The 13,282-nt window shown below is 16.7% G+C and overlaps 4 protein-coding genes across 4 annotated transcripts in view, besides 26 other annotated features; 1 reads left to right on the top strand and 3 right to left on the bottom strand. All coding sequences in view use genetic code 6, as the record gives it.

Moving 5' to 3' along the window:
- The window catches only part of IMG5_061140 (hypothetical protein), a gene marked incomplete at both ends in the record, with an annotated part of 478 nt that extends 76 nt beyond the window's left edge, over positions 1 to 402 (bottom strand). Inside the window, 3 exons of the mRNA XM_004037053.1 lie at positions 1 to 48; positions 232 to 301; positions 347 to 402. The exon at positions 1 to 48 is cut by the window's left edge and continues 76 nt beyond it. Coding sequence (XP_004037101.1) covers positions 1 to 48; positions 232 to 301; positions 347 to 402 — 174 coding nt within the window. The remainder of the gene's footprint in view (positions 49 to 231; positions 302 to 346) is intronic.
- A 316-nt stretch (positions 403 to 718) lies between these two features.
- Positions 719 to 2,793, top strand: IMG5_061130 (pre-mRNA splicing factor, putative; the record flags this gene model as incomplete). Its single annotated transcript, XM_004037052.1, has 7 exons — positions 719 to 758; positions 815 to 1,057; positions 1,170 to 1,604; positions 1,649 to 1,960; positions 2,005 to 2,311; positions 2,375 to 2,539; positions 2,580 to 2,793. The coding sequence occupies 7 exons, from the start codon at positions 719 to 721 to the stop codon at positions 2,791 to 2,793; spliced, it is 1,716 nt and encodes a 571-aa protein (XP_004037100.1).
- Positions 2,794 to 3,121: 328 nt separating this feature from the next.
- Positions 3,122 to 4,138, bottom strand: IMG5_061120 (serine protease, putative; the record flags this gene model as incomplete). Its single annotated transcript, XM_004037051.1, has 5 exons — positions 3,122 to 3,214; positions 3,545 to 3,648; positions 3,714 to 3,842; positions 3,947 to 3,977; positions 4,073 to 4,138. 5 exons carry the CDS (start codon positions 4,136 to 4,138, stop codon positions 3,122 to 3,124), a joined length of 423 nt encoding a protein of 140 aa, XP_004037099.1.
- Positions 3,470 to 3,511: a microsatellite.
- Positions 4,139 to 4,789: 651 nt separating the features above from the next.
- Positions 4,790 to 4,852: a microsatellite.
- Positions 4,853 to 5,619: 767 nt separating this feature from the next.
- Positions 5,620 to 5,648: a microsatellite.
- A 285-nt stretch (positions 5,649 to 5,933) lies between these two features.
- IMG5_061110 (hypothetical protein) lies at positions 5,934 to 7,173 on the bottom strand (the record flags this gene model as incomplete). The annotated part of the gene is made up of 1 exon (XM_004037050.1): positions 5,934 to 7,173. A coding segment is annotated over one exon (1,227 nt), but the record flags the coding sequence as incomplete, so codon positions are not given.
- A 29-nt stretch (positions 7,174 to 7,202) lies between these two features.
- Positions 7,203 to 7,311: a microsatellite.
- Positions 7,212 to 7,264: a microsatellite.
- Positions 7,238 to 7,290: a microsatellite.
- Positions 7,312 to 8,813: 1,502 nt separating the features above from the next.
- Positions 8,814 to 8,911: a microsatellite.
- Positions 8,817 to 8,914: a microsatellite.
- Positions 8,915 to 10,250: 1,336 nt separating this feature from the next.
- Positions 10,251 to 10,316: a microsatellite.
- Positions 10,253 to 10,316: a microsatellite.
- Positions 10,263 to 10,317: a microsatellite.
- Positions 10,275 to 10,316: a microsatellite.
- Positions 10,318 to 10,404: 87 nt separating the features above from the next.
- Positions 10,405 to 10,460: a microsatellite.
- Positions 10,461 to 11,547: 1,087 nt separating this feature from the next.
- Positions 11,548 to 11,591: a microsatellite.
- Positions 11,564 to 11,604: a microsatellite.
- Positions 11,605 to 11,883: 279 nt separating this feature from the next.
- Positions 11,884 to 11,916: a microsatellite.
- Positions 11,917 to 12,595: 679 nt separating this feature from the next.
- Positions 12,596 to 12,638: a microsatellite.
- An 80-nt stretch (positions 12,639 to 12,718) lies between these two features.
- Positions 12,719 to 12,760: a microsatellite.
- Positions 12,761 to 12,820: 60 nt separating this feature from the next.
- Positions 12,821 to 12,869: a microsatellite.
- Positions 12,870 to 13,145: 276 nt separating this feature from the next.
- Positions 13,146 to 13,204: a microsatellite.
- Positions 13,166 to 13,246: a microsatellite.
- Positions 13,186 to 13,259: a microsatellite.
- Positions 13,189 to 13,260: a microsatellite.
- Positions 13,195 to 13,249: a microsatellite.
- Positions 13,201 to 13,252: a microsatellite.
- Positions 13,208 to 13,263: a microsatellite.
- Positions 13,264 to 13,282: the final 19 nt, after the last annotated feature.

The following is a 13,282-nucleotide window of genomic DNA, read 5'->3' as shown; positions in this document are numbered from 1 at the left end:
TATTTTTTAGATATGAAGTATAATTAGTAATAATTGAATTATTTTGATCTTTTTTATTTTAAAATTTTATTAAAGTGTACTCTTTTCTAGTAATTTCGTTTAAAGTTAAATCAATTTCTTAAAATTATTTTTTAGTAGTTTAAATTTATTAATAGGATAAACTATTAAAAGAAAACGAGTTATTTATATTATTATTTTTCTTAATAAAGCTTAATTACATTTATTATTTACTTCCGTTTTTTCGCAATTAATCACTTAACATTTAATGCATTGGTAAAAATTTTTACTTTCCTTTTAAGGACTATATTTATGATTTAATTATTTTTTCAAATTTTTATTTTTTTACTTTTAATTATGGATATGAAAATTTCTTATAATTTGGAAGTGCAATATTAAATTCATTACTTTTTTTATTTGCTTTGCTTTATTAATGCTACATTTTTTTCATTTTTTTTTCTTTTGCTAAACTTAAACTCATGTTATTTTTTTTATTATATTTTTTATAATTTAATTATCTTATTATTGTGGTTTATATTATTAAATAATAATTTTAATAAAATATGATGAATATATAAAAAAATGTAAATATATTTATTAACTATTTTAAAAAATAGAAATTACTAAAAAAAAAAATAGTATAAATCAATTATTATAAAAACAAATTATTTTTTTTTCTAGACAAAAAAAATAAATAAAAGAAATAAACAAAATAATAAAAATGGATTAATAAAATCATTTTAATTATTTATTTTAGTAAAGTATATATATATAAATTTAAAATATATTTATTAAAAAGCCTTTAAAAAATAAATAGATATTGACTAAAACCAATTTTATAATCCATATCCACCATTTTAATAATAATTTCAACAACAGCCATATTTTCAATAGCAATAATATGCCCAAATGCATAACTAATTGTAATTAATAACCAATTTATAATTTTCAGATACTTTACAAATTCCAGGAATAATGGACCCAAAAGAAAAACGCGAAACATAAAAAAAGGAAAAAATGATTGCCCATTACATCCAATTACAAAATCAAAAAATTGCAGGTAAAATATAATATAAAAAAAATTAAAAGAATTAAAAAAAAAAGATAATGTAAAAAAGCTTAAGAAAAATATGAAGAAAAAAACATGTAAGAAAGATTAACATAATTAAAAGAACAAGAAAACGATTAAGAATGCGAATTAATAGAATATCAACCTACCGGAGAAAAAGGCGATAATATATTTCAAATATGGGGAGACGAAACATCGGGTAATATAAATCCAAAATTAAGAACAAATATAATGAATTGTTCGTATTTTAGAATTGATTTATTTAGTTTAAAAACATATCATGAAGTAATCGAAGAAATCCAAAAAAATGTCAATCATGCAGAACCCTGGGCTAGGGGAGCTACAGGAGTTCCTTCTTCGATGTTTTGCTGTTTATATAAATTTATGTTAATGAAACTTACAGTTAAATAGGTAAGAGGTTTAGTTGAATATAAATTTTCTCCTATGGTAAGGGCTGCAGGTTTTTTATATATTAGATTTTGTTGTGATCCCAAATATATGTTTGCTTGGTTTAAAAAATATTTATTAGATGATGAGGGTATATTTAATAAAATAGATAATTTATTTATTTTTGTAAAAAAGATTTTAAACCTGGTGCTGATAAAAATTCACCAAGTATGACTATAGGAGATTATGTGGAAGGACTTTTAAATAATCAGGAATATTATAATACAAGATTGCCTAGAATTCCAACAAAATATGAGACAAAATTAAAGGCCAAATTAATTATTAATTAAGAAAAAAGAAACAGAAAAAAAAGAAATCTAGATTCACTCGATTATTTTACTAAAGAAAGAAAAGTTAAAGCAATTTCTAGATAAGATGAGGAATGGCACGAAGGAATCGTCGAAAAAGTTGAAGGAAAACTAATTATGGTTAGGTTTATTCCTAATAGTATATATTTTTTATATTTTAAAATAAATATAAAATAATATAAGGAGAAATGAATTTCGAAGGATGTAATGAACTTGTAAATTTAGGAGAAATTGAACTATTAGGCTAAAATGAATATGAAGATAATAAGAAAATTGAAAATAAAAAATAATCTAAAAGTAAAAGTAAAAGTGTAAGGAAATCTCAATCAAGAAGTAGATCTAAAAAAAGAAGCTCAAGCAAGAAGAGGAAACACAAAAAATAAAAAAACACAAGTCATTTGCATAAGAGAAGTAAAAAAATATCCAAAAGAAGTCGCTCTTATAAAAGAGAAAGAAGAAGTCGATCAAATTCAAACAAAAGAATAAGAAAGTATTAAAAATAAAAAAATATGTTTAAATGTATTCATAATTAATATTCTTTCTTTAAAAAAAGATAAGAAACTATGAGAGAGAGAGAACAAAGACTTGAAAAGTAAATTATTTAAGAAAATGCAAATAAAGCTGTTGCTTATAGCAAAAGTGATGTTGCGAGAATACCTTAAAGTTATAAAACTTCATTAAGTGGAAATCATCCTAAAGGATCTCTTATAAATAGATTGTAATATTAAAATATAAATTTATATTAAATAATAAAAAAGGCCTTCTCCTACTAAAAAAGAAGAGTTTGTGGAAACTATTATACCAAGTGTTATTGAAAATAGATAAAAAAAAAAAGAAGATGATGCTAAAAATAAACCTTAACCAAGCGAAAAGTAACTTTAAAACACAAGATAAGTTATGGAAATTTACGGAGATGCATCTACAAAAGGGTAAATTATTACTTATAATAAGTAAGCTAGGGATTATGCATGAAATATTTTTTCGTAAAAAATATATATATATAAATGTATTAATAATCTAATTTTTATTTTAATAATTAAAAATAATAATATTTTTAAATTTGCTAATTACGTAAATGATTTTATATTTTAATTTATATTGATATATAAATATTTTATTTTAAATTTAAATAAAAAAACTTTAAAATTAATAAAATATGCCTTTTAATTAACATATAACATTTTTTAGAAAAAATAAAAAATTATTTTTTTATTTTTCTATAAAATTTCATTTAGAAATATAAGTATTTAAATTCATATTAATGTTAGACCAAAACTATTGAATTAATAATTTAGCTGTATCATAATTATCTACAGGCCTAACTAAATTTATTTAAGCACCAGGATAAAGCTTTTTGAATACATCGTAATAGTTTCCTAATTTATCTACAAGCCTTTTTTTAAAAAAATTAATTTATAATTTATTTTCATTTTTAAAAATAACCCATATTCTACTGCTTATTATCCTGAATAAATTTCTCCTTTCAAAAAATTGTTTTGATATTCTTCTTGACTTAGTTTAATTTTTGTTTATCTTAAGTTTTCGAAAATTTAGACTAATTATTTTTCATTTTCTTAATTTAAATTATTGAAGAAAGTATTATCTTCCTCTTGAATTTTTGAAAAAACTTCTGTGCGATGACTATATGTTTATCTTTTTTTATTATTTTTATTTTTTTTAATAATTTTTAAATTTTTTACTATGATGTTTTAAATTAATTCACTGTTAAGCCTAATCTATTTACTAATTGATCATGTATTTTTAAATTTTATTATTTTATTCCAAAATTTCCAACTAAAGAAATTGGATCGCAATAAGATTCTTTTCCTTTATATTTTTTTTTTAAACATAAATAAATAAAGGAAATTAGCTTATTTTTAATGTAAAATTACCTGAACATAATAATAAATATCCTGCTAAATAAGCTTTTTCTTCAGCAAATGTATAAACTGGAATATTATTTTCTTTCTAAAATACTTCTAAATACTTTGCTATTTCATATGCTTAAGCATATAATCCGCCTTTTGTTATTCAAAAAAATAAAAATATAAAATTTCATTTAAAAAGAAATAAAAAAACTTTCGAATGATAATAATAAGCCAATAGCGATACTTTTATTTTATACTTTTTTAAAGCATTTTTAAATTTAGCTTAAACTAATGTATTATTTATAATAATTAATATATTTAATTTATTATTTTTTTAAAAAAAAATTAAACGTTAATTAATCTAATTAATCAATTCTTAATACTGAAACTTATGGCTTTGTCTTTCTTAAAGAAACTAATTACTTTGCAATTTTTTCAATATAATTCATTTATTTATTTTTTTATGGCTAAATAAATTAAAAACAAAAATATTATAAATATTAATTTTTTTAAAGAAAAAATATCTTATAAAAAATTAAATAATTTTTTTATTTTTTTAAATTAATAAATGAATAAAAAAATTAACTTAATTTTATTATTATATTTCTTTTAATTTGAATCATAATATATCTAATTATAACAACTATTTTTTAAACAAATAATTTATTTTAAAAAATGAAAATATAAAATAGCATTTAAAGAAATAATTTAAATCTAAAAAATAAAAAAACAAATAGTAAATTTTAAAAAGGCATAACTATTAAAAAAAAATTAAAAAGATGAATTAAAAATATTATAATAAATAACAAATAATACAAAAGTAATATAACAATGGTTTAGAAAATATTTAGCAAATAAATAAATGAAAAAACTAAATACACAAAACGAATTTGATGAGATATAATTTTAAAAAATTTATTAATTTAGTTAAAAAAACTAAGATGAATTAGAAAATGATATAAAAAAAATAAAACAAAGTCTTTTTAAAAATATAAATTCACTTCAAAACGAACTTAGTGTAAATAAAATAATGTAAGAAGGTTAATATAATCAAAAAGTGAAAGAAAAAGTAATAATTATATAAAGATTTTGGAGAGAACATAAAAATTTTAAATAAAATAAAGAAAAGTTTTAATTATAAATATAAAAATTAAAATTAAAATTGTAAAAAATAAATAAATTATTTTTATGAATTTTTTAACAATTAGTAATTAATAATTAGGATAAAATCTTTTATAGTAAAACACATAATTTAAAAGTGCACTTGGATAATATTTATAGTTTATTGAAAAATTAATGGATGATAAAAGAAACGTAATTATATAATGTAAAAAATTTTATAATCTATATTAACAATAATAAACTAATAATGAAAAAGTAAATAAATTAAGATAGATTTATTTTTAATAAAAATATAGATTTAAATAAATCAAGAAGATTTAATAAAAAAATATGAAAATTTAGAATTAGAAAATTAATAATTAAAAATAAATATGATAAAAATTGAAAAAAAAATAGAAGAACTTTAAGAATAAGGATTCAATTAAGGTAATGAAAATTAGGAACTTAAAAATAAGGTTAATTAATTAGAATAATAAAAATAAGAATCAGAAAATTAAATAAACTATTTTTAGTAATTAATAAATTAAATTGCTTTTGAAAAAAATCAAATGGAAAATAAAGTTTAAATTTTATAATAAAATCACAAAAAAGAGATAAAATAATTATTATAATATCAAGCTAATATTATTATAAAAGAATAAAAAATATTAGAAATTATTAATATTAATAAAGTTATGAGATAAAGATATAAGATATTAAAAGAAGAAAATGAATAATTAAAATAATCAATTTAAATTTTCTAAATTTAAAATAATTTCTGTAAAAAAACATTGAATGGTATTTTCTTATAATTAAATATTTATATATATTTTTTATTAAATTTTTTTTTATAAATTTGATTATTATTCAGAAAAAGAATAATATTAAACACTGAGTAAGACAAGTTCAGAAAATTCTCCTCAATAAAAAGATTAAATATAAGAAAACAACCAAATATAATAAGAAAAACTATTGATTTTGCAGAAAAAATAAAAGTATTATAAAATTATTTTATATTAATAAAAAAAATAAAGGAAGAGAAAATAAAAACCTTAATAACAATATAAAATTTCAAGTAGATATTAAATTAATAATAAAATTAAAAAAACAGTTAAAACTGAAACAAAAAAATTAAATTTATATGTATTTAAAGATGTCATTATTAAAATTTATAATTATAAAGATATTCAACTTCATCTTATAAATAATAAAATAACACACAAGCACAAACCGGTTCATTTTCAACGTTCAAAACCTCCAATTTATATCTTGATTCAGGTTTATTTTCTTTATAAAATTTAACGATTTTTTCTAACGGATCATATTCAATAATAACCACATCATTTTTTGCAAAGGCAAATGATTTTATACAATTGTTTGCTTGTACTTAACTACTAGACCAACTTCCTGCATTTGAGGAAATCATATAAGCTCCATGTCCTAATTAATTGAATTAGAATCCATAGTTTTTTGCATGAATCACATTTTTAAGGCATACACCTATAGCTAACCAATTATTATTTGCAGCATTACCTTGTTTTATCCTTAAAGCTATTTTAGTAACTTTATTACTTGGAAATTCAGGTTCGATTAATGCAAAACGATAATTAGGAGAAGTTCCAGTAGATTTTACACTATTTTTATTTATAGTAGTTATTTAGGGGTGTTTTAATGTTTGTGAAAATTAAAATTTTAATAAAACGTCTATGTTTTAGATTTATTGTTATACTTAAGTATTTTAAACTTGATTTAATGCATCGAAATCTTTTTGGTATTTTTCGAGTTATTTGGAGAAGTCTTTTATTTAAAAAGAAATATTATTCTTTAAAGAGTCAGTATTCAAAAAAGAACAAGGATTATCGTTTTCATCATTATTTTCGGATTCTTCGAATTCACTTTATGGGAAAATATTTATTAGTCTTAAAAGGGAGTTCCTGAATAAATCTTCTTTGGATTCAAAATCGTATATGTTATTTAAAAGTTCGTTTATAGTGTTTTCATTTTGCTGTCCTTGAGTCAGAATTTAGTCTTTTATTTTGGAAAAAAACATTGCTTAATGCTCTTGGAATTAAGAAATGACTTTTTGGAAATTTTATTGGATATTTTCAATTTATGCTTTTGTATTTTTTTCTTGAGCTTCTAATTCACTCGTTATTTCGTCAATGTTTATGGGCTCTCGGCTTTTTTGTTTTGAAAGCTTTTTGAGAATTTGGCTAAGTACGATTTTTAAAGGCTTCCATTCTTGTTTTTTTTAAGGATTTTCTTCAGCACATAAGGCACATCCAAGTAAATCCTCTTTTTATGTAGATGATAAGAGGACATAATTTAATTTTTCGCCTTAATGGTAACCACCTTTTGTACATTCGGTGTATTCTAGCTTTTGAATTTGTGCACTTTTAGATTATTCTTGCATTTTATTTATATTATTAATATTTCTTTTTTTATTCTTATTTATTTTTATTTATTTAATATTTTTAATTTTTTTATATCATTTATTAATATTTATTTTATTTTATTTTAAGAATAGAGAGAAAAAATATATTTATTATTAAATAAATATATAAAAAATAATCATTAATTTAATTAACTTTTTCTATAAAAAATATAATTTTAAATTTCCTCATATAATTCTTTTTCAGGAATAAGATCGTTTTCTTCTAAAGGCTTTCGTGTAAACGGATCTTATTAGAAATTTACAATTTATAAAATGGCACTTTCTCTATCTACAATAATTCCACTATTTGGTAATTTTACAGGGTTAAGCATTATTTTATTCATTAAAGGATCTAAGTATTTTTCTGGTATATTTTGGTATAAAATATTATATTCTTTTTTTATTTTAACATATTTTTTTTCTATTATATTTTCATTAAATTATTTATATTTTAGCAAGAAGTTTTAGCAGATTTTCATTTACTATATTTTATTTGATATTTTTTAAAATTCTTCTAGTACAAAAAGATTTTCTTCTTCGAATATTCCTTCCAGAAAAATATCATTTTTGCCCAAATTCATCAGAAGGCTAACTAATACTTAAAAAACTTACGAGAATTGAAAATTACAATCCTTTTCTTCCATAACAACAGCCATATTTCCCAATTTAAAAAACGAATAATCCCAAAAACAGGTTATTTTGGTCAACATTTCTTTTTATAAAAACTTTAAAGGGCTAATCTAAGCTAATAATAGTAAATTATGTAAAAAAGAAGTAAAAATCTTCGATTCTTGAACTAATATTTTCTAGAACTTAGCAAGTTATGAATATTTAATTTATAAAATATTGGGATGTATTTAATTAGAATCTAAATTTTTGAAGTCTAGAATAAATTAAAGCTTTTTGAGAATTGAATCAACTAAAAAATGTAGATCAGAAAAATAAATATTAAGAAAACTTTAGAAAATCTAGACTGAAATATTTTAAAATTATTAACAATAGAAATTCCTATTATTTGATTTAGCAAAAAAATACAAAAGAACTTCCTAAAAGCTAATACGGAAGGAAATCCTTTCTTAAATTTAATGTTCTTGTAAATTTTCGGAATTAGTTCCTTTCAAAAAATCAATAAAAATACATAAAGTACTTTTTATTATTTCAAAAAAAACACTATTTTCATCCAAAAAAGATTAAAAAATTAAAACTTTTTGAACATATAAATGAAGCAGTTTCAATATTTTTTATCTAAAGTAAAAATTAGAGCATATTTATTTCTCTTACATAATTTTTTGTAAAAAAATAAATATTTATTGGAATTTCTATTTATTTTTTTCTATTAAATCCTTATCGTTAAGCTATATTATTAAAACTAAATATTCATATATGTCTTCAAGAATAAATAAAGGCATTTTTTAGTATTCTTAAGAATTTTCAGATTGCAAATAATTTAAAAAAGAAATTTAAAAAGTACAATAATTAACCAAAAAAGATTGAAAATCTTCACTTTAAAATAATATTTAATCTTGATATATTATATGAATGAAATTTTAGTATTAATTGTTTTATTTTGCTAGATAATAAAAAAAAAAAATTATATATAAAATAATATATATATATATATTTTGATATAAATATATATATTATATAATTATATAATTATATAATTATATAATTATATATATATATATATTTTACATTTAACAAAATTTTTAACTAGACTTTTCAAAAATGGTATATTTAAATGTACAAATGCTATTATAAATCTTAGTTTTTATTCCAAATATTAAGGAAATTATTTTTAATTTATTTCTAATTCCATTTTTTGTTCATTTAAACAAGTAATTTTTTCAACTTATTTAAAAAATCCGCATTAACAAGCTAACAAATCTACATTTATTTAATCTAAAAAATCATTTGATAGAAATTTTTCTATAGAATAATCTCTAAAAAACATATATGTTTAAATCCTTAAGCAATTAAAAATAAATGCGTTTGAGCAAGTTCTTTCTTATTTGTAAAATTTTAAAATACTTTTATTCATTTCTAGTATTTTTTCAAATAAAAAGTTATATTTTTCACCTCTTTTTTCCATTAAAAAATATAAAAAATCACATATTTTTACATAGTATTATTCTTCGAAGATTTCTTGGTAGTTTTTTTGTATTTAAATTATCTCTTTTTTAGTTTATGTGTTTTAGAAATACTTGCTTGCTTCTGCCCATTGCTCAGAAAAAACAGAAAAAGTTAAAACTCTGCCCAAAATAGTATTTGTTTATAAAAAAATGGGCTCTTTGAATTCTTCTGAGAAAAAAAAGGGACTTTCATTGACAAAATAATCCAAAACAAATTCGTTTCTAGCAAATATTTTTTACATAAATTCTAATAATATGTATATTATATCCATTTTATCGATTTAAAAATGATTATAAAGTCTATTGAAAATTCTTTTGAATAATTAATGAAGAAATTATTTATATTAAATAACATTTTGTTTTTCAAAATAAGGCAATATTATTTCTAAAAATATACTTTCTTGTAGATCTTTTTGTTCGAAAAGGTAACAAAAAAATTCGCTTAAATAAATGTTTTAGCAATCCCATATATCCTCTGGATTTTCTTTAAATTTTAATATGTTCTCTGGTAAATCTTCCATATCGAACAATAGTGTATTTAAATAATTCAACAAATATTCGTGAAATTCATCTTTTTCATCTTAATTTTTGAATAATTATTCTTTATTTTTCTATATTTCTTTTATTATTTCTAATATATATTAGACTCTTTTTTCAACTTTATCATATAAAAAATCGAAATCTTTGCTAAATAATATGTCGTTTAAAAAATAATCTTATATATCTTGTATTGTAATATATTTTTCATTTGTATTTTTGATTAGAATTTATTCATTTTCTGATAATGTAAAGTATTTTACGACTTTTTCATGATCATATTTGTCATTTATGCTTATTTTTAAAATTTTTTGGAGAATTTGACTTATTTGTTATGGAGTTTATTTAAACGAATTCTATTTTTTGTTATTTATTTTATTGTTTTTAATTTTTTTTATTTTTATTTTTATTTTTTTTAATTTTAGAATAGATTTTTCTTTTTTCTTCTGATTTTTTCATATTTTTTAATAATATTATTTTAGAAATTTAAGTTTCTATTATTTTAAAAAAAAAATTAAAATTTATTTTTATTAAATTATTTTTTATATTTAAGTAAATTAAAATTTAGTAATATTTTTTTATAATAATAATTTTTTCTAAATGCTTTTTATTATAATGAAAACCTAGACAATATCGAATAAAAATAATATATATAAGATTATATATAAATATTAATTTATTTTATAAGAAAATTTTAAATTGTATTAATTTTTTTAATATTATTAAAAAAAATATAAATTATTATTAATTTTATTGTTTTTATTTATATTGTATATTTATGTAATTTTATGTATATATAAAAACTCTACTTTATATTATATAATTAATTATTATAATATATATTTTCTTAAAATTTTTACATTTATTAAAAATATGAATTAAATTCTGATATTTTTATTAGCTTTTTTGATTTTGAAACTTGCTATTAGTGAAGACGATAATGATTGGTAATCATATTCTTTGGAATAAGTAAGAGCAGATTATTAGCTTTTTAGAATAAACATATATAGTCGATTTAATCTTCATTAAAATCCTTGCAATATAAATAATGATATTTTTATATGGAGTTTTAAGAAACTATTAAGCCTTGAACTTGATTAAGGGATGATCTATAAATTAATTTTTGAAGCTAGATAAAATAAATAAATAATTTAAAGTGAAAGAGAAATTGCTTTAACTATAATTGAAAATTATCCAGGATAACTTGAAATAGTAGAATGTTAGGAAAATGTATTTACTTGATATTTTCTTTAATATAAATAATATTTGTAATTGCAGCATATTAAAAAAATTAATAATTAATTATTAAATGATTATTAAAATAAATTAATATGTCACTTATTTTATTTATTTAATTTTTACTGTATTTTTAAAAAAATTCAACAATCAAAACGAATGAAATTATTTAATTTTTATAGCTTTATTTTTTTAAAATTATAGTTTAAATAAAAATTACAAAAATAAATTAAAAAAAATAAAAACAAAAAAAAATGAATTTTTATTTTTTTTAACTTCTAATAAGTATAATTATTATTTTTTATAAAAAGTAAATTAGTTGTATAATATTATGCATATTGTTTATTATGAAAAAAAATATATTCATATTTTATTTTTTTAAAATAATTATTTTTAGTATAAATAATGGTAATTTTTTACATATATATATAAACATAAATAAATAAAAAATATATAAATAAATTAAAAATATATATTGTTAATAAATTATAACCAAAAAATAATCATAATTAAATTTTTATTTTAAAAAAAATAGAATATTAATATTATTTATAAATTATTGTTATATATATATAAATTATAATATTAAATATTTTTTAAATTGAAAATATATTTTTTATTAAATATAAAAAAATTTATTTAATTAATATTTATTATAAATAATTATTAGATATAATATAAATAAAATATATTATTATATTATTTTTATAATCAATCTTTATTAATATATTTACTTAATTTAATCAAAATATTTATATTAATATTTTAAAAATATTAAATTATTAAATATAAAAATAAAATACAAATATAAATGAAATATATTTTTATTTTCTTTATGTAATTTTCATCTAAACTTATAATTATTTTCTTTTTTAATGTTAATTTATTATATCAATATTTTAAAATTTTTTCAATAATTTTTTATAAATAATAATATTTATTTTTTAAAAGTATAAAAATAGATTTCATTTTTTTAATTTTTATTTTTAATATTGTATATTTATATTTCTAAATTATATTTTATATTTTAATATTTAATTTATATTATAGACTTTTTAATGATTTATATGTTTAATATTCAATCTATAAATCATTTGTAAAGAATATCTATATTTTATAGAAAATTTAATATAATATTTCATTTCTAATTAATAAATATATATATATATATTAAAATTTTTATTATTTTTAGAGAAGTTTAATAATTTTTACAATTTATTTGTAAGTATATAATTTTATTCATTATCAATATTTTACAAATAGAATTAAAACATTTTATGTTAAATTAAATCATTTTTATAATGAACATTACCTCCCATAATCAAATTATGCTTATATATTAAAAAATTTTTATAAATTATATACTTAAATTTAGTTTTAATCAAGAAAAGTAAGTTTTATTTAGAAATATAAATATATTAAATCTAATTAAATTAATTACAATTTTTTTTAAAAAAAAATACTTTATTTATTATATATCAATTTAAATTTAATATATATAAATTTAAAATTCTATATAATTTATTTTTTTATATGATGTTAAATTTGTTAAAAATATAATTTATTAATTTATTATTTATTATTTATCGATTTATAAAATAATTAATGATATTTAAAAATAATAAATATATAAAAGCGGTTTGGTGTTTTAAATTGCTAAATTAAATATATGATATTATGAAAAAAATTAATTTATTTATACAATATATTTATTTTTAATAATAAATATAATAATTTTTACTATAAAATTTTAAAAAGTTTTTAATTTTAATTTATTTTTCTTTTTTAAATTTTATTTTAATATTTTTAGAATTTTTTAGTTTAATACTTAATTATATAAAATCATAATTGAATTCTATTTTTGAATTATAAAAACAAAATTATTATTTTTATTTTTTAAAAAATATTTTTTTTTTTATAATTTTTGTTTTTAATTTAATAGAAAAATATTATATTAAATATTTATATATAGGAAATAAAAATTTATTAATTACTTTAAATAAAATTTCTAAAATTATTTTTATAAAATAAAAAATAAATTAAAAATTTTTATATATAAAAATTAAAAATTAAAATATAAATAAAATTAAAAATTAAATAAAATAAAAAATTAAAAAAATAAATTAAAAAAATATTATAAATTTATATATTTA

Source organism: Ichthyophthirius multifiliis, assembly GCF_000220395.1.
Source record: "Ichthyophthirius multifiliis unplaced genomic scaffold scaff_1120509250278, whole genome shotgun sequence".
NCBI classification, from domain to species: Eukaryota; Ciliophora; class Oligohymenophorea; order Hymenostomatida; genus Ichthyophthirius; species Ichthyophthirius multifiliis.
Note: the sequence above shows the minus strand (reverse complement) of the source record. Positions and strands in the feature narration are given on the sequence as shown.